The sequence below is a fragment of the Tachypleus tridentatus genome, chromosome 9 (assembly GCF_004210375.1).
Source record: "Tachypleus tridentatus isolate NWPU-2018 chromosome 9, ASM421037v1, whole genome shotgun sequence".
Lineage (NCBI taxonomy): Eukaryota > Metazoa > Arthropoda > Merostomata > Xiphosura > Limulidae > Tachypleus > Tachypleus tridentatus.
This window is the reverse complement of record NC_134833.1, coordinates 67540007-67567100: the sequence shown is the minus strand read 5'-3', so window position 1 is coordinate 67567100 and position 27094 is coordinate 67540007. Positions and strand designations below refer to the sequence as shown.

Sequence of the window (27094 nt, the reverse complement as noted above, 5' to 3'; positions counted from 1 at the left end):
CCTCAAGTAGTTTTGCGCGAAATTCAAAACAAACAGCTTCTCCTTTAAAATATGATTTAATTAATCACATGTATCAGATTATATTTGTCTAATTTGAATGCATAGTCTAGTAACTACTTTTGTATCGTAATTTGCTCTTTTAAGTTTTATTGAGTATTTTACAAATATTAGAATTATTTGATTATTCAAAATTGTGTACAGTTAATTTAATTAAAGAAATTTAGTGATCACGTGACAGGAAATAAAGAGTGAAAAAGGTTGTACGAGAGTTAGGTTTATTTTTGAAGTTACAGTTAATACGTGTTTTCTGGCCGAAATGTGATGATTTTGATAAAAGTCACAATTATGCTGAGTGTGAATTAGTGCCTTCTAATGTGACCGATGTTACTTTGTAAATATTTATCAAACACTAAGCGTGATTTGTATATAATATAGTAACTAATATAAATAGTCATGGCTACTAAAGAGGTGCTTCAAAACATATTTTATTTTACTAACAACGTCCTAAGAGCTGCATATTTTGATAGAGACTGGGACAAAAATTCTTTGCTGAAAGCGTTTCAGTGGGCAAAGTACTGTGAAAAGGTAACACCCAATTAAACAGTAAAATTATTATTAATAATATTAAGTACTTGAGAGTTAGACTAACTAAAGTATAAATATATATAATGGAATAATAATTAATCTGTAATTTTTGTGTAAAATATTTTATATAAATGAAAGCAAAACTGCGCACATTTTTATGAATTAACATTTATATTATTTGACACGCAAGTTTAGAAAAACTACATTAAATTTAGAACTTATTTTTACAGGAAATATGATTATTTGTGCTTTAATTGTTTTTATAGGTCGTCCATGAAGCAGTTGCAAAATCACTTTCAAGAGAATTGGAAAAATATCTTAAGGACTTAACTTTGAAGATTCCAAATTGTGTTGTACCTTGTCTAAATTTATGCTTCCTGAGAGATGCAACACATCAGTTAACACTGGTAGTTTTCCTTCACATGTACAAGTTTTGTTAGTGATTTTATAATTTGTTTTTGTTTGTTTTTTTTAATCAGCCCTCAAAAAACTAATTAGGATGAAATAAAATCTTTAGTTTTCTTCAACATTTATATATGATCCAAACAACTAATATTATTGTTATTTCAGGGATGTGATTCAGTGTATATGTTAAGTTACAATATATTGTATATGTTAAATTGGTGAAATAAAGTGGTAATGTAATGCTACCCATTCCAGTGAGGTCACCTGTAATTAATGTAAAAGTAAATCACAGATAAGTTGGTGTAAGTTACAAAAGTATATATTATTTGATTTGTAGACATCAAAGTGTCGTGGGTAAATGATGAATTGTGACAGTACGGTGACACTGTACGTGTAACGTGTTTTCTGGTGGATAGATGGTACTTTAGTGCTGTTACCATTAAATTAGCCTATGAAATGTGGTAACATGTTTAAAGAAGTCTCAAGGTAATGAGACATCAGTTTAGACATGATGTCTATAGGTATTAACAAATGAAGTGTCAGTTTCAGTGATACAAACTTAGAAGTTGATATAAAGTTACTATTATTTTTGAACAAGTGTTCCTACTGTATCACATGCACCTATTTTACTATCAGACAACCCATCTATATTATATTATTTGAAAGTCTAGATCTTTTGAAACTTGTTTGATGTAGCAGTTATTTATAAATCATCTAGAAATAACTAGATTTAGTTATGAAAATGATCACAAAAGTAAATGTTTCTTTTAGTTTATTTGTGTCCAAATTACTTTAACAGCTAGGCCCAATATGTTTTGTTGTTCATTTGTGATAAACCATTTTACCAAATGTAGAATTAAAACACTAGGTGGCTTATCATTATAAAAGATGTACATTTACTCTACTCTCATCAAACCCATATTTGTTATAAACAGTACAGTTTTTGTAATGTTAAATTTTTTCTCTGCCAAACCTTAATTTGAAATAATTCTTTTGATGTCAAAGAGCATTTAAAGATAATTGTTAATATATGTATAAGAGAACATTATTTTATTCAAGACTGGTTTTGTATATTTATATGTTGGTTAAGGGTTTGGCTATTTAAGTTTGTCAGTCTGTAACTTAATGTTCTTGATAAGGGACAACTAGGGCATACATAGATGTCTGTACACATTAATACATATCTGATAAATGAGTGTGTGTGTGTGTGTGTGTGTGTGTTTTCTTATAGCAAAGCCACATCAGGCTATCTGCTGAGTTTGATAAAGGACTATTTGGTCATTCAAAACTGTTTGTACAAATTAATGTTCCATAAAAGTCAATGTGGGTATTGAAGGATGTCTTTACTTGCACATTGTTTCATAAGGGACAGCCTGGATATTCAAGGCTGTGTTTGCACACACACTTTTGGGAATAGAAAAATATTAACTCGTATTTCTCAGGAACACGTTGATTTATCTCTAAAATTGCTATAATGTACTTGGTTCCAGTTCTACTTTGTGATAGCTCATTCTTTATGTCAGTTACGCTGATAGAAAAGTAAAACTGTTTTTGCTGGACCTGTCCCCTGCTGGTACAGCTGTAAGTCTACAGATTTACAACACTAAAATCAGGAGTTTGATTCCCCTCAGTGGACTCTGCAGATAGCCTGATGTGCCTTTGCTCTAAGAAAAAAACACACAGACACCTTAACTGGACTCTTGCTTGTCTTTGCCAAATCTTTAACTTGTGTCTTGTCATCCTCTAACTTCAGAATGTAGCACAAAAAAAATTAGAAGCTTTTATCCTATCTTTCCCCGATGTAATCTTAAACTCCTTTTCTCAAGGAAAAATATGATATTTTTTTTAAATTGTCCTAGTAGGATTGAAATTATACTGTTAGCTTTTCTTGGAACCCTTTCTAGTGTTTTAATGTCCCTTCTTAGGTAAGGAGACCAAAGCTATACAGTACTTTAAGCTAGGCCTAACTAGTGATTTTGGGTAGATAACGTGCATTTAAATTTCTGTATTTGGAGAAAATGATTTTTTTTGTTCTAAAACTTTGTGTAAATTTGTGTAAAATTACAAATAAAATTAAGACAAGAACGTTTTTTTAAAAAAATGCTTTAATTGAGGCTGGTCTACAGTCTCTGATCTTTTCTGGATGTTTAGATGCTTGTTTGTCATATTCAGAAGTATGAATCACAAGGTTATGTATAATTTTTATCCTGTGTTAAATCATGCAGTGTCTTATTTTACACATTTATTAATCCTTGTTTAATAAATTGTTAATAATTTCATCAAGTTACTATTTCTATAACTTATGAAATCATCTTGTGGTAATAGTAATTTAATGATAGTATGTAAAAACCCTAAACTTATATACTTGATTTATCTTTTTAAAGTTTTTAATATTTAAAGAAAAACTTTTATTGTATACATAAACCCACCAATAAAGTTAATGAATTATTGAATGGAACTAAGGTTAAAATGAATATAAGGAAAAAAAGATATTTATAAAATTTGTGAATATAGAAGCATCTATGTAGATCAAACAAAGAACCTTAATATGAAATGAAAGAGTTAAGACTAAGTTCACATATTTTACTATTAACTAAATATGTTAGTGTAAAACAATATATGAACCAATGGGAAAATTTTTTTTGCTCAACTTAAAAAGTGCTGGTACCAGAAATATTAGAGGATCATAGAAAACATTTAATTGTAAGAAAATTGACAGTATTTAAACAAGGATGAGTCAGTGGAGTGATGTTCTGTAATAAACATGAAATGTACCACTTTTAATTATAAATACATTTTTCTACTGCAACTACAGCTTCATAATAGACAAAATTAAATTATCTATCTATGCAGTATTTCAGTCTTGGAACACGGGTAAATAGTTAAGGAGTAAAGTTCCATAAGTGATACAAAATTATCATGGCATCTACTTCTCTTTCAGAAATATCTGCAGTCCTCTACCCCTTTGTGAATTAAAATAACAAGGCAGACATAACATAGTCATTGGTTGACTTAGCTCATCACTCAGTGTTTATTTCGAACATTTCGTATTGATGACAGAATATTTGGTTTCTTAGCTCATGAAATAAGATGTAGACAAGTACATAACTAAGAACCTTCAGGTTTGGCTGGAGTAGATAGAACCATAGTTGACTTACTTTTGTATTAAATGTTGTTGCATAAGGTTATGATTATCTGTTTGATACTTCATATTTCTAAGCCTACTACTTATCAACATAATCTTAACATGTTAATGTTACATACAGCTTATTTTTATAATTACATTAATTGCAAGTGGAACTTAGGACAATAAATATAAAATTTGAGCTAGTTTGTATTTAATAATTAAAGTTAATTACCAGTGACAAACATTTCTTTCAGGTCTAATTTTCTTCTTTTTCAGGCCTTTCTCCAGAATCCACTTCTTTGTGAAGATATGTTTGAATTGGTATTGGACATGGTTCTGACAAAGGGGAATTCAAAACAAACAACAAAGGTTTTACAAGTGTGCTGAAATACAGCAATATTCATTTAAAATGTGATATTACCTACCATTGGCATAAAATTGAAACTAATTATTCTTGGTTTTTGAATGTAATATTACTCGGTCAAAAAGGGTGACTCCTTGTATTGTTGAATATTTTATTTGTTTCAAATTATCTAACTTTGTAATAAAAAATGCTTTTTTGTATTTATCAGTAACCATTATTATTTAAATTTAACTCTTTATTATACTATTGATAATGGTTGTACATGAAGTAGTTTTTATATTGAATCTTTGTGACTTGGATATTTAATGTTTAGTAGCATATCATGACAATTGAATATTATATTTTAAAGTCGATCTTGGTTTGTAGCACAGTTTTTAAAGGATCTAATGATTATAAGATGGACACTCATATATACATTTGGTTGTCTTTTAAAAGCCTAATTTGTTTTCATAAACTGTACACCTAAAGATTAACTTTTAGAAAGTTGTTTAATGGAACAATATTAAGTTTTGATCAGAGCAAATTTCATTTCTTTGAAAAATGGAATTCTGCATTTAAATAATTATATCCAAATGAATGTACTGTTCTTATGTTGGAACAAATGTACTGTTCTTACGTTCCTATAAAAGTCTCGTATGATCATGATTTCTAATGGCAGGTTGATATAACCGTATTTTATTGTTGTACTACTTCTACTTTATTAATCAAGTCTAACAGAATTAATGACTATTTCTACTTCTGATAAATCAGACAATAAGATTGATTTTTGGGTCCTACTAAGTTCTGCAATTTTTCTTGGACAAATGTACAAACACAGAAATGATGAATATTATTTTCCCAAATTTTTAATATTTTTGTTACCAATATAAATATATTTCCCACTATTTTAAGGTGTATGGAGTCCATAAAGATATGCTCTCATACCTTATTGGTGTGTAGATGTCAACATGTTTTTTGTTTCTGTGAATGTTTAACATGCAGCATGCAAACCAGTTTTGTTAGTCATACATGCTCTCTCTGGTAATAGTTTCTTTTTGTTTTTGTTATCATAGAATTTGACTGACCTTGTTATTACACACTGTGGACTTTTAGCTCTGACTGAGAACGTGAAACCAGTTACAACCGATAGCCATTTACTTATGATAGAAATTCCCTTGTTCAAGAAATACCTTCATTACAAACTGAGTCATATGCCAAGTAGAAAAGAGTATGTATGTATGTATGTATACTTCAAAAATTAAAGACATATTTATTACTGTTTTGTATTCACATGACTTGCGCTCAATAAAATTAGAACATGATCATTCTTGAAAACAAGGCATTCAGATATGTACAGCATGGATAATTTCTTTTAAAGATCCAAACCCTGGAGTTTCTTGTTAACATTTCTTACAGAGGTGTATTTTTAAGTTTTAGAACCCTTTTCTTAACTTTGCTTAAACTTCATTCTTATGTGTAGACTTACTCCACAAATGCTGAAAGCCATTTGTACTATTGTTGTGAACAAAATGTGTAACTGAATACTGCAGAGCATTTGCCACTTACCCATAATTCTTCACTGTCACAGTGAAGTCTTGTATGCCCGTTATTTCTAATGTACCGTTCTTATGTTCTTAAAGTCTCGTATGGTCCCTGAATACTGCAGGGCATTTATTACTTACCCATAATTTTTCACTGTCACACCTTCCAGATGACTTATTGTGCAAACTTAGAGGTTACATAAGTTCTGCTTTCCAATCTGTACAAGGTGCAGTCACGATATATTCAGTTTTGTGAAGGCAGGGGGGAGGGAATTGAAATAAATTTTTATTCTCAATGTATTTTTCTTTTGTTTTGACTGATCCTGGTTCTTGCTTTTAGTGATTCAGATGTTTTCTCTGTTATTTAAATTTACACACCTTTCTTGAGGCAAGGCTAGACTTGATTTCACAGGCTTTCTGTACTAAAACTTCTCTTAAATTTTTGGTTACATTCACATATTTATCTTCGAGCTAGTATTTCACTGGTTATTTTAGTTCAGTCTTCAAATGCTTGATATAGTTGTAATGGCATTCATAATGTTCTAATGATTTACTAGTGTACAGTTGTGAGTCCAACATCTCCAAATAATGAATGCTTCAATCCCTTCTGGAGAGAAATTTTCTCTGTAACTATCCTTTTCTTCATCATCTTGCTCTTTTATTGGGTTTTAGTTAGTTCTAGTGCCCAGTTATTATTACCCCATGTTAACCTGTTTTAGCATGGTATCCACTTGTCTATCTTGGAGGAATCCTAATCAATTACTTTTGGTATGTGTTCCACAATGGCATTCATCACCTATGACTTCATGACCAGCTGACATACGACTCTTTGTTCAGAATGGCATTTTTCACCTACAGCTTCAGGGCTAGCTGTTGTGTGGGTTTTTGTTTTTAAAAACATGGCATCTTAAACGTAACAAATTATCTCAATCTTATGGACGTTCTTCCTTGTTGGTGTCAGTGGGAAGAGTTCAGTTCTTGTCTTTCTTCAAATCAATTGCAGCTTGTCTAATATTTTTCATGTACAGTTTCATTGTTGGAGTTCTCAAGTCTGGTTGTTGATTCTACTCCAACTTTGCTTGACTGTGAAATTATTAATTATCATCTTGTTTTATGTTACTGATGTCTTGCATGTTATTGATTCCAATGTGAATATTCTGGCTTTCAGTATTTTGTAGGTATGTCAACCGAATGTTAGTTTAACATTTGTTGTGTTATTTTATGTATTATATTATTTTAAGAGTTACTAAAGATTTAAAATATTTCTTATACTGATTCATTCTGAACTTTTTGTAAGATTAGATATTATATGAATTTTTTTATACAGATTGTTTGAGTGGCTTCATCAAGTGTGTAGTTCACAAGAAAATGCTGTAAGTCAACTTTAGTTTGGTAATATTCTTGTGCTTAATAAACTGCCAGTCTTTTTATGGTGATAACTGAAATACTTTTCAAATACTGTTGCAATTCAACAAGTGTTGCATATTCTACTTTTCAGATCAAAAAGTTTTCATGTTGTATTTTTATTTTTGACCCAGTAATGAGGGACAGACACACACACACACACACACACACACACACACACACACCTTCTTTTTTTTAATGATTATGTTAATCTTATAGTTCTTTATATAATTTGGTCCTCTTCTGATTTTAGGAGATCAGAGGTCCTATGTTACAATAAAAAATGAGCAAAAAATTCCTTTACATTTTATCAATCTAGATGAGACTTTGCATAGAAGTACCGTATAACAACACCTTGTGTTTACAGGGGATAATTTTTAAAAAATCTTAATTAGGGGTTCTTTGCCAGCTGTTTTTTTGTCCCCACCAAACTGGATGAGATACAACAAGCCCACAGATCAACAGACAGGTTTCAAATTTGTGCTTTTTTTTTTTTTAACTTCTCAAGGGAAAAATATAGTGTGTAAGAAGATACACTTCTGAACCTAGACATATATGTAAACATACAAGTTTGTGACTAACAGTGTCTTGATTCACACAGTGCATGAAGTTGCATATATTGTCCTGAAGAATAAGTCTTAAAAATAAATCTGTCTGAACAAAGTGGGCTGTCTGTATGTTAGCCAGCACATTTCCTATAGTTTTGAATTTTCTGTTTTTAACTTATTAGGTCTACAAGTTACCTATAGTTATTTTCTATTTCAACACATTAACTCTTATTTTTTCTGTTATTAACTAGATTTATGTACTGTTGGTGAGTGCTTTAGCACCAGAATCCATTTCTACCGACTTCCACAGACTCCAGCAAGAAGTCTTGATGTGGATTCTTCATCGAATAGATCCATCAAGTACAGGTTATGATGTTGATATTGCTACTTCTGTATGGAGCCTCCCTCCTACTGTGTTAAATTTGGCAGCTTCTAATCTTGCATTTTATAAGACATACATCAAGTTCATAATTAAATCTGGTGAACAGATGGAGCCACAATATGGAAGCAATGGTCATACTTGGATTTGGAGGTAAATACTTTCTAGTTTAGAGTCTGCTATATTCATTCACAAACTTTAATAAAATTATGAGAACAAGAAAAAAAAGTTGTGTATATATCGTGTTTGTTACTACAATAATTGAAAGTAAGATTTCTACTAACTTAACCCTTTCACAACTGGTCAGTGTCTGTTGTCTTGTATTCAAAATTTTATTGAATTATTATTTTATGAATTTGTCAATAAGTTTGAAATCAAATTGTAGATTATAATTCAAACTTTAATATTATGTTAATAAATCTCTTAAGTAATTATTAAAAGAACACATTTAAATATAGATTTTAGGGAGTCATGTGGTATGTTGAATGCAGCAGTTTAAAATTAGATGTTTGTGATGCCAAAATACAGTCTGTAGTTTTGTACAACTTAGTAAATCAAGCAAGAATATAAATTAAGAACCTTCTCTTTATTTTGCTGAGATATGGCTTATGTACTGAATCAAATATGGTTGCCCTGTTCAACTCCTTTCCATCATTTGAAACAGCCCTTCATATAATCTTACAGTCTGCTCAGTTTCATATTTTTTAAATTCTAAATAAATCTTAGTAAGCTTTATAAATTTGTAGTGGAATTTTATGGTTTCAGTGTAGCTATTTATGATTTTTTTGGTTATTCAACTGTATAAATAAAACCTAAAAATATATTTTTCACGTTTAAAATTTCAAAAATCATAGCAAGAAGAGATAATTATTTGCTTTACTTTTTTATTTATTGTTCTACATTTTAAGAAAAACAAGTTTTTGATTTATTTCTAAACAGTAATAATCTCTATACATGTGTAATTGAAATGTGACAGTATATTACAAAATATTAGTCCACTAAAACACAGGGAAGACTAAAGGTCAGTTTTATATTACTGGACACATGAGTGCACATGTACTGCATCAAAACAAATTATATAATATTAGCTGGGCATGACTTGAAGGTCAATATGATGATAAATATATAACAATGAGACTTAAACAACTTAGACTAAACAGTTTTATTTTCATGTTGTAATATGTAGTTAATTTAGCAAGAAAAAAGCATAATTTATATTTATTTCCTCTTTTTTTTTTATGGTGGTTGCAAGGTTTGTAAAATGGCAGACCCAACATAAGTATAGAAAATAACAAAATATAAAGTCTTGTTAAAATCAAACATTTGAAGTATATTTAGGTTTGAGATGATGCAAATAATGGGATTTTTTTTGTGACAAAAGTTTAACTATAGCATGTAAACACTTTTTCACAAACAAATCTTTAGTAAAAAATATTTCATTACAAAAATCTGATTTTTTGTTTACAAAATACTTGTAATATTTTCTGAAAGTTTACCTAATTTTGTGAAGATACATATGCTGTATCAAAAGTTTTATAGTGCAAATAGTTAACGTGTGCAAACGTGTAGATGAACGTGTGTGTATTATACTGAGCCAGTTGTGAAAGGGTTACCTGAAAACATTCAGCAGATGATTTTGTTCACAAGGGTACAAATGTTTAAGTGCAATATGTTGACTTGTCAATTACATGCATAAACAAGAATATTTTCTAAAAGCATTTTTATTAGTATAAATTTAAAGCACTTAAGATTCCATATCTTCTCGTACACTATACCTCCTAAATATTATAACTGCACCCACTTCTGATGTAATTTTTTTTTAAACAAATATAATAGACTTACACCCAAATTATGCCTTTGTATTAACATTCATGTATGTGCACAATACACAATGTCCATATGAAACCAAGTAATTGTGTTTCAATATTTTCTTTCCAGGAAAACCTCATCATTCTTGCCAAAAACAAGCTTTAAGAACCTTCTTCACCATCTGGACACTTTAGTGAAAAGTTCAAGTGTTTCTTTTGCAACCAAGATTATCCTGAAAAAACTGACTGCAGGGAGTGAAGGGTTGTTTTGGGAGAGTGTTCTTGGTTTAGTGTTACCTTTAACAGTATAGTATTTGTGTTGTTCTTAGGAGATGATCTTCTGGTTAGATAAAAGTGTGAATAAATACAAGATTTATGAGAAGTGTGGTTTTATCAGTATAAAGGCTTCAGTAATAAACTTGCTGGACTGTACAGCTGAAGGTCATGGGTGCTTTAAAAACTGACCAGAGCAGCCAGTGTTTGGCTTTCTGCTCTGTTACTTCAAAGTTACAGATGGCTTATTGGGTAGATGTATATGAAATCCAACAAATAAAATAGAAAAGTTTTGTGGAAAAAAAAATTTGATTTCTAGAAAGTAATTTAACATCAGTGACATTAATACTTGTTTCTATTTGTACTCTTATTTTTCAAAGGTGAATAACAGCTTTGAAAATGAGCATTTTTTTGTATCAATCTTTAATTCTACACTAAATTATTCACTTATCCCATTGTGATGCTAATTTATCCACAGTTATGAGGAGAGACTGTATTTCAATAACACAAAATTGTTCTTGAAACCAATAACAAGGTTTGTTTAAAGCATGGTTAAACCAAGAGCTGGTTTAACCAGCTCTTAATAAATAACAATATTTCAAACTAGATAGTATGAAATATTTGTTGTCTACTACAAAATTCATTTGAATTTACAATAACTATATCAGACTTTACTTCCTATATTTTAGCTATGATATCCATGTGGCTGTTACAAGATAGATATTGCGAATATTAAAAACATTTAGTAGTGTTTGTGTCCTGAGGTACTGCTGTCTTATTTGTTTAAGGTAGGAAGAAAAGCATCATATACATGTTACACAGGGCAAAGAGAGGATAATCACACTTAAATTCTAATGTGGTATCCCACAATTCTTAGATAACCTTTGTCAATGACTGTTCTGAATAAACATATACAAGGGAGAAACATCCAAACATCTAAATGTTTGACATATGGGAATGCAAGGATTTCATGAATATAAGTACGTCTAAATTTTGTGCTAGTTACAGAAGAGTGAAATTAAGTTATTTCAACTGTCACAGGCCTGGATCAAAACCTCCTCCTCCTTTCATGTGTTGAAGTTACACAGTGGTAGTCAATCTAAGCATTCATTAATAAAAAGCAGCCCAACATTTGGGGGTTGTTTTCTTGAATTCTGGTGTACAATTTTCATCATTAACCATATTCCAACTTGTGAACAACTTTCAACTGTATATCAAAATATTTTAACCATCTGCTCAAAAGTAATTTATAAATCATATTTTATTTAGTGAGAATAGAATTAAAATAAATGTCCAACCTTGCATTATTGTAGAGCTTTGGTAAGTCTCACCTGCAAATTACTCATCAGTTTTTTTCTGCCCATCCCATTTTGTATTTCACACAGTTTTCATTCTTTCTCTGATTTTACTACTACAGCCAGGTGGTACCACCCTATAATAAATACCATGTGGACAGAGAAACCATTAAAGTAGCTCAGCTACAGGCAAAGTCTATCTACCATGTGGCTAGAGCAGTTTCTCAATCACTTGCATCATTGTAGAGTGAATAGTTTTAGAGAAGTAATTAGATGTAGCTGCTGCACAAAAGAATGGAGGTTAGTGAGAAGTTTAGAAGAGCTAAGCTACTAACAATGGGAATTTCTTGTATTTCTTCACACAACCTTTTTCCTTCTTGAAATTTTTTGCACAATAAGATACCAAGTAAGCATAGTTGTGTTTAAACAGTACCCATAAGCAACACACTATTTTGGTGACTCAAATAGGGAGTGAATGTTATTGATAAGTAAATTTTAAAAAGAAACTGATATAAATTGATCTTGACCAATAATAGTGTTAGTAAAAATAATGTCAATTAACCTGACCTAAAACTTGTAAGGTCATGTTGTACATTGCCAATGAATCTTGCCAGTTTTTCACTTATAGCCCGATGTGGTAACAACATATTGAATAAAAGACACTGATCAAGTTGAAAGTAATTACACATATAAAATAGACTTTCTGATCAACAGGAAGTATTTCTAAAAAACAAGTGCTTTAACTACACAACAATCTGAATGACAGAAAACTAAGTGAAAAACCCTATAATATCTACAAAGCTAAAACTAGATACTATACTATTTAGAAAGTTTCTTACAGTTTGGTTCAAATACTTCTACTGTGAGGAGAATAAAATTCATAGGATGTCATTAACCAGAAAAAACTGGGTAAACATTTTTAATAATATTCAAATGATAAGCAGTAACTACCAGCTTGCTGTTTGGTTGGGACTTGTTATTTATGTCACAAGATAGGTGTCATCAGAAATTACACCATAAATGTCATTTGTGAATGTTCTGTTAAAGATAACATTTTCCCAATAAAAACGTTACTCTTATTTGTGATAAAAAGAAACATTTGTGAGAACACTTTATTAAACAGTGCTATGATGAAAACATGAAGATTTATTTACTCAATGTAGCCCTACATACAATATTACTTCAAGACATTTTGTGGATTTTTGAAACATCTTCGTACTTAACACCATCTACAATTCTTCCTCTTGTTGGACCCTAAAAAAGTATAAATTAACAAATTTAATGACAAAAATAATTATCTAATTTTTTACATAGACTACATCTAAGTTATAATGAAACTATGGATTATTAGTGACAGCTCGTAAGCACAATTTTATGATAAACTTCTGGTTTCAAAGCATTTGTTTACTACATACAAGTTACCAATGTTTAGTTGACTATTGATTCTCAGAAGTTTGTCACTGACCGCAACCTCACCCACTTATTTTGATTTGTGCAACACTCCTGCTGCCACCTACATTACGTGTTTGTGATGGTTTTTATGTTTTTAATTATTCTTAGGTGAAACCCCTAGCATCATCTTCCCACAACACAGTTTGGAACCCACTGGTTTAGAGGTAACTAGAATATGTATTTAGAAGTCACAAAATTCTTCTACTTATTAACTAGATGTATTATAAAAACAAAAAAATGGAACTTCCATGTTATCCTAGAAAATAAACTAGATTCCAATACTTTAAAATGAAAATGTTTTGGTCTCTAAGGGCCTAAGACTGTTTCAAGTGACAACAAAATTACATATTAAAAAAACATTTAACATATTTGATCTTTAAGAGAGCAACTACAGTGTATATATATACACATTTAAACACACACAATAAACAAATATTTAATTTAACCACGATTCCCCTTTACAAAATCAAGAAAAAAAAAGTACTATTTCCAAAACAGAAAAAATAATTTATTATACCGAATCAATTTTAACAGTGACACAAAATTTTTCTTGGTTTACGTCCATTAGAATGGCATCACATCCTCTGTAAGCTCCATTCAAAACTCGCACAGGTCGTCCTAGAGCTGGGATGACGGTTTCAAGGTGAGCTTGATCAAGCTTTAGTACATCACCTGAGTCGAGCATTTTCACAATACCAACATAGAGGTCTTTCATCTCCTAACAATTATTAATCAAAATTTAAGTACATATCACAAACACATGAAAGTTTTAACAAAAAGAGTTATATCACACACACACACAGAGATGAAAGTTTTAACAACAACAACAGTTATATTACACACAGATAAAAGTTTTCACAACAATAATGTTTATATTATGCACAGATGAAAATTTTAACAACAACAACAGTTATATCACACACAGATGAAAGTTTTTACAACACTAACAGTTATATCACACACAGATGAAAATTTTAACAACAGTTATATCACACACAGATGAAAGTTTTTACAACACTAACAGTTATATCACACACACATGAAAGTTTTTACAACACTAACAGTTATATTACACACACATGAAAGTTTTTACAACACTAACAGTTATATTACACACACATGAAAGTTTGAACAAATAACAGTTACATTACACACAGATGAAAGTTTTAACAACAACAACAGTTATATCACACACAGATGAAAGTTTTTACAACACTAACAGTTATATCACACACAGATGAAAATTTTAACAACAACAGTTATATCACACACAGATGAAAGTTTTTACAACACTAACAGTTATATCACACACACATGAAAGTTTTTACAACACTAACAGTTATATTACACACACATGAAAGTTTTTACAACACTAACAGTTATATTACACACACATGAAAGTTTACAACAACAACAGTTATATCACACACACATGAAAGTTTGAACAAATAACAGTTACATTACACACAGATGAAAGTTTTAACAACAACAACAGTTATATCACACACAGATGAAAGTTTTTACAACACTAACAGTTATATCACACACAGATGAAAGTTTTTACAAATAACAGTTACATTACATACAGATGAAAGTTTTAACAACAATAACATATATTACACACAGATGAAAGTTTTATCAATAATAGTAATATTACACTACAATGAAAGTTTTTACAAAAATAAGCAGTTACATTACACACAGATGAAAGTTTTAACAATAATAGTAATATTACACTAAGATGAAAATGTTATCAATAATAGTAATATTAAACTAAGATGAAAGTTTTTACAACAATAATGGTTATATTACACACAGATGAAAGTTTTAACAACAATAATAGTTATATCACACACAGATGAAAAATGATAAGTTACATTACACACAGATGAAAGTTTACAACAATAACAGTTATATTACACACAGATGAAAGCTACTATGTGCACTGTTTTGTTTGTTCTTTACTTCTGTAAAGAATTTAATTCTTTAGCAATTTAAGTAATTGCTTTTTAAGTTCTGAAATGCATATACAAAATTATTTATCTTATATATGTATATTAACTTTTTATGTGACTAACATAATTTTGCTTTCTTTGAAAATAAACTGTACTTGTAAATATGTTTATTTCTCACTTGACCATACTGAAAGTTTACCATGAAAACTTTTTGAGGGGTAACAACAGAAATGTAATGATGTCACACATTCAACTAAGAAATGTTTTATACATTCTTAGATCACTTGCAAACTATACATGAAATCTTAATATATCTAAGTATTTCATTACTGGTGAGTAATAATGTGAAAGAAATATTTTACTGATGTGTAGAGTTGTTTAATTACTTAATAAACAAATATATGCATTAAAACGTTCAATATCACAAGTTAGTAATATACGCTTATTTACCAAGTTTCAAATAAGTAGTTACGTACACAAACAGCTGAGAAATGTTCTCAGCCTACTTCCTTGTCAAATAACAAAATAGCAAGAGTACAGATATAAAGCTGTACTTCCTTACACTCTTCAGAAACCACTGTTTAAATTCCTCTTGATTATAAAGATGTTTCAAACAAGAAATATGGTGGCTGAATAGGAATTTAATGTCAAACTTCCTGGTCAACTTTTGTCAATGAAAATAAATTTAAATAAGCAACAGGAAAAGTGAAAAATACAAATGTGTTTAAAAGAAACTCAGTAAACATTTTAAATTATATGGACACACACATATGTAACTAAGGTATGTAATGTAGTTTCTACAAAATGTAAATTAGTTTTTATATATAATGAGAGAAATAGTTCAAAATTATTATATTATTAATTACATCAATTGTTAATGAGCCACAAAAAAATTAGCACTATAAAACAATAATAAACTTACTATAAGCATAAAAATATTTTATAGTGTCCATTGTAATTTCCATTTGTAACCTTAAAGTCATAACGAAAGTCATCTGTAGTGACAGCGCTCAAACATGTTGCAGATATCCCACTTATCAGACAGAATCCAAATACAGATGAATAACTAATCAGGAAACATGGAAAACAATTAACGGTGTTGAATTGAGTGATTGCATGCACAACATCTCAACTCCCACCACCATATACTGTCCACAGCCAGTTGTGGGAAGGCAGTTACCCTTAAAAGTTCTTTTAACATCAAACAAATAAAATCAGCCAAAAATATTTCTACTAAAAATTATTTTTCTCAGCCTCCAGCTAATAGTTCTTAAAGTAGAAAAAATAATAACATACCTACCCTATTCATTCTACTATAGGTTACTTCCAACTTCTGCTCTTTTTTAAAGCAATGACATTTTAAATAAAAGTTTAAAAGATTTTAAACTGAGGTATATATCACACCTCAACATTTTTGTAGTTCTTCTCTAGTAAAATTATTCAAGAATAACTTAGGAAAACTGAAACAGGCCCAACTACTTGAATTTTGTCTTTCCAGTCCTGACTGTAATGAAAAAATTTTAACTATTTAAAGGTAAACAACTGCCTCTAGTGACAAAAAAGTATTTTTATAAAAAATTTATTTTCTAAAATGTTTTCATATTTGCTATAATATTTATAACCATTATTTTCTGGTTTAGTTATGAATAATATGATGGAATATTCCCAATGCTTTTAGATGCTATTACCATTAACAGTTTCTGTTACGACTTTAAGCTCATGAAAAAAGAAATTACAATGGACTTCATAAACTATTTTTACAGTTTACTTTATAAAAGTTAACAATGCACATGAGGAAACCTTAAACAGCAAGGAACATGATAGTTAGGCCAAACACTGTTAATAAAAGAAATCTACACACTAGGTGGTTTAGTTTAGATGTTAGGTTTTGTGTTCAAGCATTTAAAAAAATTTTAAATTATATATCTACCTACCTAGATATAATCCACTCACCAATACAATGAAAGCAGTGACTTGCTTTTTTATAAAAGTACAATAACAGCCTATGGTGATGAATAAACCAGAAGCAAGACATCAACTAAATTCTTACAAATTTAACTGTTATAACACTAGAGCATTTTTGAGTTTCACTGAGAGAAGAAACTTACCTGTTATAACACTAGAGCATTTTTGAGTTTCACTGAGAGAAGAAACTTACCTGTACCACCCCCTTTTTCTTGTAGTATTTTTCACCTAGTTGCTTTGAAATAATTTTCACAACTAGTCCCTGTGGTAATAAAACAATTCATTAATACCATTTGATCAAAGTGTACATACAAACTTTTAAAAGCTAATCTTATACACAAGAAACACACACACATACTCTTTAGACAATGCAATAATTTCTAAACTTATTCATACCCCTGTGATGACCAAAGCCCTCAGATATTCCAAGTCTCATTGGTAACTGAATAATAACTGTTTCTTACGTGATCAAAAAAGACTAATTGTTAATTGATTTTTATTCTACACTTCAGATGCTAATCTGTCGTCACCTTTAAAGAAGTCAGTTATACATAAAGAGGTATGTGGCCTATTAAAATATCATTTTGTGGTATGTCCATTCTAACTAGGGCAATGTCAGTAAAACATGCAGGAGTATGTAGGCCTATCAAAATATCATATTGTAGTATGTCCATACTAAAGGACAATGTCAGTTATACATATAGGAGTATGTAGGCCTATCAAAATATCATGTTGTAGTATGCCCATTCTAACTAGGACAATGTCCATTATTCATACAGGAGTGTATAGGCTTGTGAAAATATCATATTATGGTAAGTCCATTCTAACAAGGACAAAGTCAGTTATATACAGGAGTTAGCTAATAATCTTTCTAATTCAAAAGTTATACCTACTGAAATTAGCCAATAATCTCTCCAATTCATCAGTTATATGCACCAAAGTTAGCCAATAATCTTTCATATTCATCAGTTATACATACCGGAGTTAGCCAATAATCTTTCATATTCATCAGTTATACATACCGGAGTTAGCCAATAATCTTTCAGATTCATCAGTTATACATACCGGTGTTAGCCAATAATCTTTCCGATTCAATCTTTCTTTAGCCTTTTCTTGCTCTTCCATTATTTCATCAAGAACACATTTTATTTTCTTCTGCCCTACTTCATTTTTTTGTATCTTCCTTTTTTCTCCACCAGGTGAAACAAGTATATTACTCAAAGGATTAGTGTTTGTTGTTAATCTGAAATATTAAGAAAGTTTAATGAAACAGAGTATTATAAAATAAAATTTATAAAGTCTACTATTTTCTCACAACATAGCAAACAGCAAGAGAGTTCCAACTTAAAGGTTATTTATTCAATTTAACTTTATATATAAAATGGATGTTTTTAAACTAGAGCTAGGTGAGAAACTGAATAAAAAATGAGTACATTTTTTTGTATAAAATAAGAAAATTACAATTAATTTCACAAAAACAATAAAATCACAGTGTTTGGCTATCACTGTTTTCAATTTCTCCAAATATACAAGTAACTGATGTATTATAATTTCTCATTATACTGTTTCTGAGTGATTCAGCTTTCTTCATCTACAAGTTGGCTTGTGCTAGTGAGGCGCCTCATGGTATTAGAAGCTTTGGTTCAATTCACATTGCTATCAAGCATGCTCATGGCATGGTGCAATCATAATTATTTTTGAGATTTTTCGTATTCTACATTCTTACAGCTGAATATTTCATTTCATTCCATAAAACAATGATTTATATCAATTTTTCTGCTTAATTTGACTTTTTTAACTTTTCTCAGTTTTTCATTATACCTGAAAGTATATTATATTATTATTATGTTATATTACATTACATTACATTATATTATATTACATTACATTACATTATACTATATATTTATAGTATTATATTAGTTGTGAGAACAAGGTACGTGATGTAGCATTAATTTATATTCTTGTATGTCTTTATAGAAAAATAAGTATTTATTTATGCTTGCCTCTCACTTGTAACTGGTACTGAACTCGTGTGTATAAAAAGTACAATATAAATTCAACAAAGACAGCATAACTAACATAAAAAATTACATACTTAGATGTTGTAGCCTTTACCTCCTGACCTTTAGCAGATCCAGACAATCTGAAAGTAACTGAAAAATACAAGTGTTTTACAAACATCTAGATCCAAATAAAATGTAACTTATGAAATATACAACATGAAGTTTTGTATACATTTTAAAATCCAAATAAGCTACAAATGACAATAAAGTACAAGTTATCATGTTGTTTAGATATTCTAATTCACATAAACTACAAGTAACAACAAGTTGTTACATTGTTTACAAATGTTCAGATCCAAATAAACTACAAGTAACAACAAACTACAAATTATCATGTTGTTAATAAATATTCTGATTCACATAAACTACAAGCAACAACAGTTGTCATGTTGTTTACAGATGTTCAGAACGAAATAAACTGCAAATAACTAACAAAAAAAATTTAAATTTTTACTATATTTGTGCTCCGCCCAGCATGTGCATCGAAATTCAATACTTAATATTATAAACCCTTTGACTCAGTGGGGTGGGAGAGTAATGAATTTGGGTAGTTACAAACTCTAAACACATCTGTATTAAATAATATGACCATGATCATTCTAATATATCCTGACTAATACAAAGTGACATTCCATTGAGACAAAGTTCTTAGAGTTGTACATATCATAAAAACAAATGTTGTAAAAGTATCTTTATTATGTTTAGACACTCAGCTACTGGATATAAGTTCTACAAATGTTTGTAATAATAAATCTAAACACATATAATTCCATAACAGGGAAACAATATTTTTAATGTTAAAGAACAAAAAGTTCAGTTGTATCTTCAAAAAAATAAACATATCAGAAGACTGTTTTTAAGTTCAATCTGATATCCATCATCAACATGCTACTGACTTTTAATGTACAATAACACCTATTAACTTTCATTTATCAGTATCTCAAACCCAACAAATGCATGGGTCACACCATCTTAATGGCTAGGATCAATCCCTAAGCACTCTCTCGCCCCTAATAAATTAAAGATCCCAGAACAGTTAACAACAGTTGTTTAGAGACCCCACAGAACTACTGACAATTGACATAAGAAATTTTTTACATCTAACTGAGGCAATGTCATTCTTTTAATTAACATTGGTTTTAGATTCAATTGTATCTTACAAATAGATCAGAATGTTTAGAATGTTCAAGATTCAAAACCTTTGAACGTAGAACTACTTCAAACCACCATCATATTTTCTTGGAGATCATCAACCCCAACAGTAAACACCTACTTTCTGTCAACTCTAGGACATCTCTTCCAAAACCAAATGATGTGTTGATGTACAGACTGTTAGGAACAAGACGTCCAATACTTTCTGTTGACTGTAGGGAGTAGTTTGAAAGAAAAACACTTATGGTGTATGATGACAGGTCTGAAGAAAGTGTTACTGAGAAGCAAGATCCCCTGGGAGGCTTGAAAACAAAAACAAATTCAAGAATAATTCCCTCATTTATCCAGAATATACTTACAAGTTTGAAAAATTACTTGAAGGTTTTTTTTTCCAAATCCATAACTGTAATATTGTATTTAGTATTATAAAGGCCCACTATCATGAATATAAATATGAATTACTTTCAGGTTAATGGTGGCAGTGTGACTTTTTCCAAAACATTTCTCACGTATCTTTCATACTACTTATTCTATTAAAAATGATATATTTTCACCAATTCTTTTCTAACCCACACCCATTTTTTTATAATGAGATTCTAACAAAGATTGTGTATGTTCATTCAAAGATATTAACACCACGAAGAGAAAAAAAATTCATCGTTTACAAAATTTTTATGACCAAATAATTTACCAAACATTTATACATATTAAAATGTCTTGTTGGTGAGATACTTCCAAGGGACAAATGGATTGAAATATGTTAGTGTGTAGGGGACAAACAGACTGAGAGATATTAGTTTGTAGAGGATATGTGGACTGAGATATGTTAGTGTGTAGAGGACAAAAGAATTGAGATATGTTAGTGTGAAGAGGACAACTGGACTGAGATATGTTAGTGTGTTTTTTTTAAAAACAAAAGAGCCAGAAGGGATATAATTGACATGTTAAAAATTATTAAGGAAAATAATATTTGGTACAGAAGGTTATTTTTCTTTGTTGAATTCCAAAATCAGTTGGTTAAAAGGTCAGGTATTTAGAACAACTATGGGTCAAATTACTCTAAGTTTTATTTCTCCTGTAAGGAGTAGTCAAGATATACTTGATGGATAAAAAAGGTCTTTTGATGTCCCCTAATTTTTAATATAAACTATATTTAACCACAGAATGGCAAAAAATAATTCTTTTTAACAAAACAAGTAAATTGTAAACAAGTGATATAAATGTATATTATATAAGAAATTAAGTATTAATTTATATAAAATGAAAATTTTTAGTAAGAGTCAACAGAAATCCACAAAACACAGACAGCTTTAAACCCATAAATAATCTCTAAACTTTCTGATTTAACTACGCTGCATCCAGCCCCTAACCACGAGGATGGTGTTCCTCCCATAACCACAAAAGCAGTAACCTTCCCATAATGAAGGTAGTAATTCTCCCATTACCATGACGGTAGTAACCTTCTGTAACCATGAGGGTGGTAATCCTTCCATAACTATGAAAACAGTAATCTTCCCATAACCATGAAGGAAGTAATCCTCCTGTAACCATGATATTAGTGATACTATATCTTTTAATACTGTAAGTATACCTTCCCAATCTTCTGCTTGCTGTCACTAAATAATAGTTTTGTACACAAAATTTCATTTTTTAATCAACCCTTTTGGCAGGGCAGACATGATTACTAATCGACTAGAGACGAACATTTATGCAACATCAATTCAATAACTCTGAGCATTCCCCACAAAAACTAGAAGATTTTGTTAAAGTTTATTATAAGATGGTTGCTTGTTTGGCATTTTTCGGTGCACAATTACTAGGCTATCTGCTCCAATCAACCAGTAAAAATGTAAACTGCAAAAAACTATAAAATGTAAAATAATATTAAGTTAAAAATAAACAGACTAAAAATCAGGTAAAAAAGAAACTTGAAGAGAATTAAAAAGGCCTATGGCTCATAAAAAACTAAAAACATTATTAAGTTATACAGCATTGCCATAACCAAATGACACTGTCCAATATCAGGGTCAAATCCACAGAAAAGACATGGTGGTCACAATGACAGTAAAATATGAGCTATTATGACTTGAGCATGACAAAAGCTACACTATAGTAGGTTAATACCAGATAAAAGAAAATAATGAGTTAAAAAACTGTGACTAGTGTGTAGTGTAGACAAAACTTTTTCCTTCTGATCTTTATGGAAACTATTAGGCCAGAGAACAAGAACAGGTATAATCAGGAAGAGTTTGTTATGACATTGTTCACTCAAAAGGAACTGTCAGCTGACACAAAACCAAGCCTTGACAGAGGCCTGAAGTCATTATATAGGACAGGAAGAGTTTTGATTGCACCAGAGCAGAAAGACTTACTTGTGGTATCAGTGTGGCCAGGTATCCAGAACTGCACGGAAACAGAAGGTAGGCAAAATTGGGCCATTCATTGCTGAATATTAATGAGAACTAACGTGAAGTAATATCATGTCCATCAGAGAGCTAAAAGAGTCAGTGTAAACAGTATGATTGGTGTAGTGCATGTGGTCCAAGGCAAAATAAATGGAATACAACAAAGCAATAAATACATAAACTGTAGAGGGGATTCTGTGAGCAGCCACTGTGCCACAAAAGACCGTCATGAAGCCCACAGAGTCACTTGATTTTGAAATCATCTTTATAAACAGGAACAGAAGAATGGTCAAAAGATGTTTGGAAAATACAGTATTTTTAATTGGAAGTATCTGTGTTCCCCAGATGACTGAAAGAAATGTTACAGATGGGGAGAGTAATAAGCCACAGTGGGATAACCTGATCAGTGGAGACAGCAACATCATCCAAGGAAAGACCCAAATAAACCAGCTGCACCTGGATACAACAGCTAAAGGGAAGAATGGCAGACTATATATTACAGAAGAGCACAAACCACTAAGGAAAGAAGACCCATCTCCAGATGTGATGTTGTGGTAAGGATTGAAGATTGGTAGCATGCTGCAGAGAAAGATAAAAATGGATGAGATAATCAAGAAGTTCCTGGGACTCAGTGTACAAACTCCAGACTGAAGAAGTGCAGAGCTGATGCTTCAGACGATGAATGTGGTCCAACATCTTCATGACAGAGGCCCTGGTAGAACCACAAACCAGAGCCCCATACTCTGGTTTGGATTGAATAAGGGTACAATAAATCCTGAGTACACAACATTGATTTGCTCTTCAAGAGGTGGAAAAGAGGACATGGAGGATGTTTACACCCTGGAACACTTGACCATTGGACAAAAAACATCAATGAGACAGAGGTTTGGAATAGGATGCAGACTCACTGGTGTTAAAAGTGCATACAAATAGTTTTAATAAAGGAAAAGGTAAAGCCATTTGCTGTGGTCAACTTCAATATGCAATTGAGGGCAGACTGAAATTGTCATTTCATAAACCTCAATGACCAACATTAGATGTGAAATTTGTCAACACAGAGGCCATCTGCAACTGTAGAAAGAAGCTGTGTATTAATAGCATTGTTCTCGATACTGAAAAGTGTGACACTCAAGACACAGCCATGTTCCTGTGTAAAAGATGAAGGATCACACTATGAATCACCTGTCATGTTCTACACAAAGAATTAGATTATCTCAGTTACATCTTTCAAATCACGGTGTTATTTACTTATTGCATTTATTTGCACTCAAACTGTAAATAGTTTAAGTGCAAGGTGATTTTCATTTTAAGCATAAAATATATTTCTTCATCTCATAGTTTTCATATTTCACTTGCATATTCTCTAAAATTTCACAAATAAATATCAAAAGTTTTTATGGTAAATGTTTTTTTAACATGTTACAATGTATCTTGCAAAGATCACAGCCATTTAGCAAACTTTCATGCACTGTATAATATCATAAACCTTGAGAATAAACACAAAGTTTGATGCATATTTAAAAATGTTTAAGCATTTCTATTATGCATTTTAAAAGATATCTAATATATATTTAACTACAATTTAAACTGTATCTCTACCTACAACATATTTAGCTAAAAAAAAACAACCATAAGTGCAAAAGTCAATCATACAGTCAACAATACTAACGTCCGTTGCGTGTACTCTGTGACAACAATTGTGTGTCAATATTAATATAAACGTTATTATACTATGGTGTAAAATATGCTCTTTCTAATGACTATGTACATGCATATATAACTTCTATATGTAGGTTTAAAACTCAAATCTGTTTCATTCGTATTTATCAAGAAATTTTCAAATACGTGTCAATTGGTTAAGTACACATCCTCACAACTGCCATTGTGTTACTGAAGATTCAAAGTGCCAAAGTACAGAATATTCACAGCTTGTGATGACATGCCCTCTGACCCCTACCAATACCTCTAATCTATGTCAGTGAATTCATAGAAATATTAATTTACATTTACCTTTCTCCTCCTCACTTTCTTTACGTAGTTCAGTATACACAGTTTCCCTTGCACAATTCTCTTGAGTTTTTCCTGATTCTATCTGGATAAGAAAGTTTTATTAGTTTTATTTATTGATTTCTTTTAACAGTAAACACATTTGTAATGTTTATTTGAAGAATATAGCTCTATTTCTTTTAGCAGTGAAACATTTATAACATCTATTTTTATCAAGACTAAAGCTTTTTTTTTAACAGCAAAACCATTTATAACTTTTGTTTTTATTACACTAATGCTTGATTTATTTTAACTACAAACATATTTGTAACTTTTGTTTTTATTGCACTAAAGCTTGATTTGTTTTAACTACAAACATATTTGTAACTTTTGTTTTTATTAGACTAAACCTTGATTTGTTTTAACTACAAACATATTTGTAACTTCTGTTTTTATCAGACTAAAGCTTGATTTGTTTTAACTACAAACATATTTGTATCTTCTGTTTTTATTAGACTGAAGCTTGATTTGTTTTAACTGCAAACATATTTGTAACTTCTGTTTTTATTAGACTAAAGCTTGATTTGTTTTAACTACAAACATATTTGTATCTTCTGTTTTTATTAGACTGAAGCTTGATTTGTTTTAACTGCAAACATATTTGTAACTTTTGTTTTTATTACACTAAAGCTTGATTTGTTTTAACAACAAACATATTTGTAACTTTTGTTTTTATTAGACTAAACCTTGATTTGTTTTAACTACAAACATATTTGTAACTTCTGTTTTTATTAGATTAAAGCTCAATTTGTTTTAACTACAAACATATTTGTAACTTCTGTTTTTATCAGACTAAAGCTCGATTTGTTTTAACTACAAACATATTTGTATCTTCTGTTTTTATTAGACTGAAGCTTGATTTGTTTTAACTGCAAACATATTTGTAACTTCTGTTTTTATTAGACTAAAGCTTGATTTGTTTTAACTACAAACATATTTGTATCTTCTGTTTTTATTAGACTGAAGCTTGATTTGTTTTAACTGCAAACATATTTGTAACTTCTGTTTTTATTAGACTAAAGCTCGATTTGTTTTAACTACAAACATAGTTGTAACTTCTGTTTTTATTAGACTAAAGCTTGATTTGTTTTAACTACAAACATATTTGTATCTTCTGTTTTTATTAGACTGAAGCTTGATTTGTTTTAACTCCAAACATATTTGTAACTTCTGTTTTTATTAGACTAAAGCTTGATTTGTTTTAACTACATTATTTCTTAAGCATCCCAAATAAATATAAAAAGTTTTTCAGTACAACTTTATACTTTAACTACTTCTTACTCTACACAGTTTATGTGAATTCAGTAAATCTGACTGACACTGTAACCACCACAATAAAATAATCAAATTACTTTTTCCTTTCTACAACAACTGCATTGTAACATGAAGACACAAATATTTGTCATAAGTAATTTAAAGCTAATAATTCCACAAGTTGTAATTCCCTCAGTGAATGTATAGTTAACATTACTGTATCAAATCAACAACTATTTAAAAAACATATATTATGAAGGTTCTTTTTTAATCTAATCTAACCTCACTAGTTCCTAATTCTTATCCTTCATTTACTTTTATAATAACAAAGAATGTGTGTGAAAAGCCAGCTGACAACCATCAGTAAAACTTAAGCCTACTTTCTTTTATAATAATGATACTACTATACAAAATAATTTTTCATTTAATTAAATAAAGCACTTAAGAACACAAAATAATAACATATAAAAAGTAAACAAAGTCCTACAACTGTTTCTGGCTTTTTATGCAATAATAGCCTTTAAAAATTCAGTTAAGCCAGATAATATGATTTCTGTGATAATAGATTGGTAACTGAACCAGAAAACAATGTAATATAATATGTCATTTGACAGTTTAAAACATGAGAGAACTCATGGTAATTTGTGATAGACAGGATGTGACAAGTGGGTGTGGCAAGTGGAGCTGATATTCAAAAGTTCATGGCTTGATAAACAAATTAAATTGAAGGCGATAAAATTATGCTTTGCTTGGGTAATAACAATATAATGAGTAATTTATGTTAAATTCCATCCTTCTTGGAGAGATGTTAAATGAATTACAAAAATGGGAAGACCTAGAGAGCAAATGTCATACTTTTCAACTTGGGGGAGATTAATGATTTTTAAAAACATTTCCTTATAAAATGAACAATTTAACACTTATATAATATTGAAATTTGATTCATACAATGATAACATAGTGATTTAATTAAATTCTGAATGTAACGGTTTTGAGGTGTGCACACTTTGTGAGAAGGTTAAGAAAAGTTTGTATCTTGTGGTTTTTCCTCAAGGTTACATTCAATAACTTTTAAAGCATTTTCTAACTTT

General features: G+C 30.1%; 2 protein-coding genes across 10 annotated transcripts in view; one reads left to right on the top strand and one right to left on the bottom strand.

Moving 5' to 3' along the window:
* The first annotated feature begins 227 nt into the window (after window positions 1–227).
* Window positions 228–10720, top strand: LOC143225390 (uncharacterized). Of its 6 annotated transcripts, none has more exons than XM_076454700.1 (7): window positions 228–585; window positions 852–992; window positions 4394–4486; window positions 5534–5700; window positions 7329–7374; window positions 8205–8485; window positions 10271–10720. In XM_076454700.1, the coding sequence occupies exons 1-7, from the start codon at window positions 454–456 to the stop codon at window positions 10449–10451; spliced, it is 1041 nt and encodes a 346-aa protein (XP_076310815.1). In that variant the 5' UTR covers window positions 228–453; the 3' UTR covers window positions 10452–10720. The 6 variants fall into 6 exon arrangements, with proteins under 6 accessions (XP_076310815.1, XP_076310816.1, XP_076310814.1 ...); XM_076454701.1 differs by having other exon boundaries at window positions 4394–4495; window positions 5534–5688; XM_076454699.1 differs by having other exon boundaries at window positions 4394–4495.
* Window positions 10721–12834: 2114 nt separating this feature from the next.
* Window positions 12835–27094, bottom strand: part of kin17 (kin17 DNA and RNA binding protein) — a 33763-nt gene continuing 19503 nt past the window's right edge. For all 4 annotated transcript variants that reach the window (XM_076454695.1, XM_076454694.1, XM_076454696.1 and 1 more), the window contains 6 exons: window positions 24714–24795; window positions 19179–19236; window positions 18146–18323; window positions 17274–17342; window positions 13678–13878; window positions 12835–12962 (listed from right to left, as the gene is read on the bottom strand). In XM_076454695.1, the coding sequence (XP_076310810.1) occupies window positions 12891–12962; window positions 13678–13878; window positions 17274–17342; window positions 18146–18323; window positions 19179–19236; window positions 24714–24795 (660 nt within the window). In that variant the 3' untranslated portion in view covers window positions 12835–12890. The remainder of the gene's footprint in view (window positions 12963–13677; window positions 13879–17273; window positions 17343–18145; window positions 18324–19178; window positions 19237–24713; window positions 24796–27094) is intronic.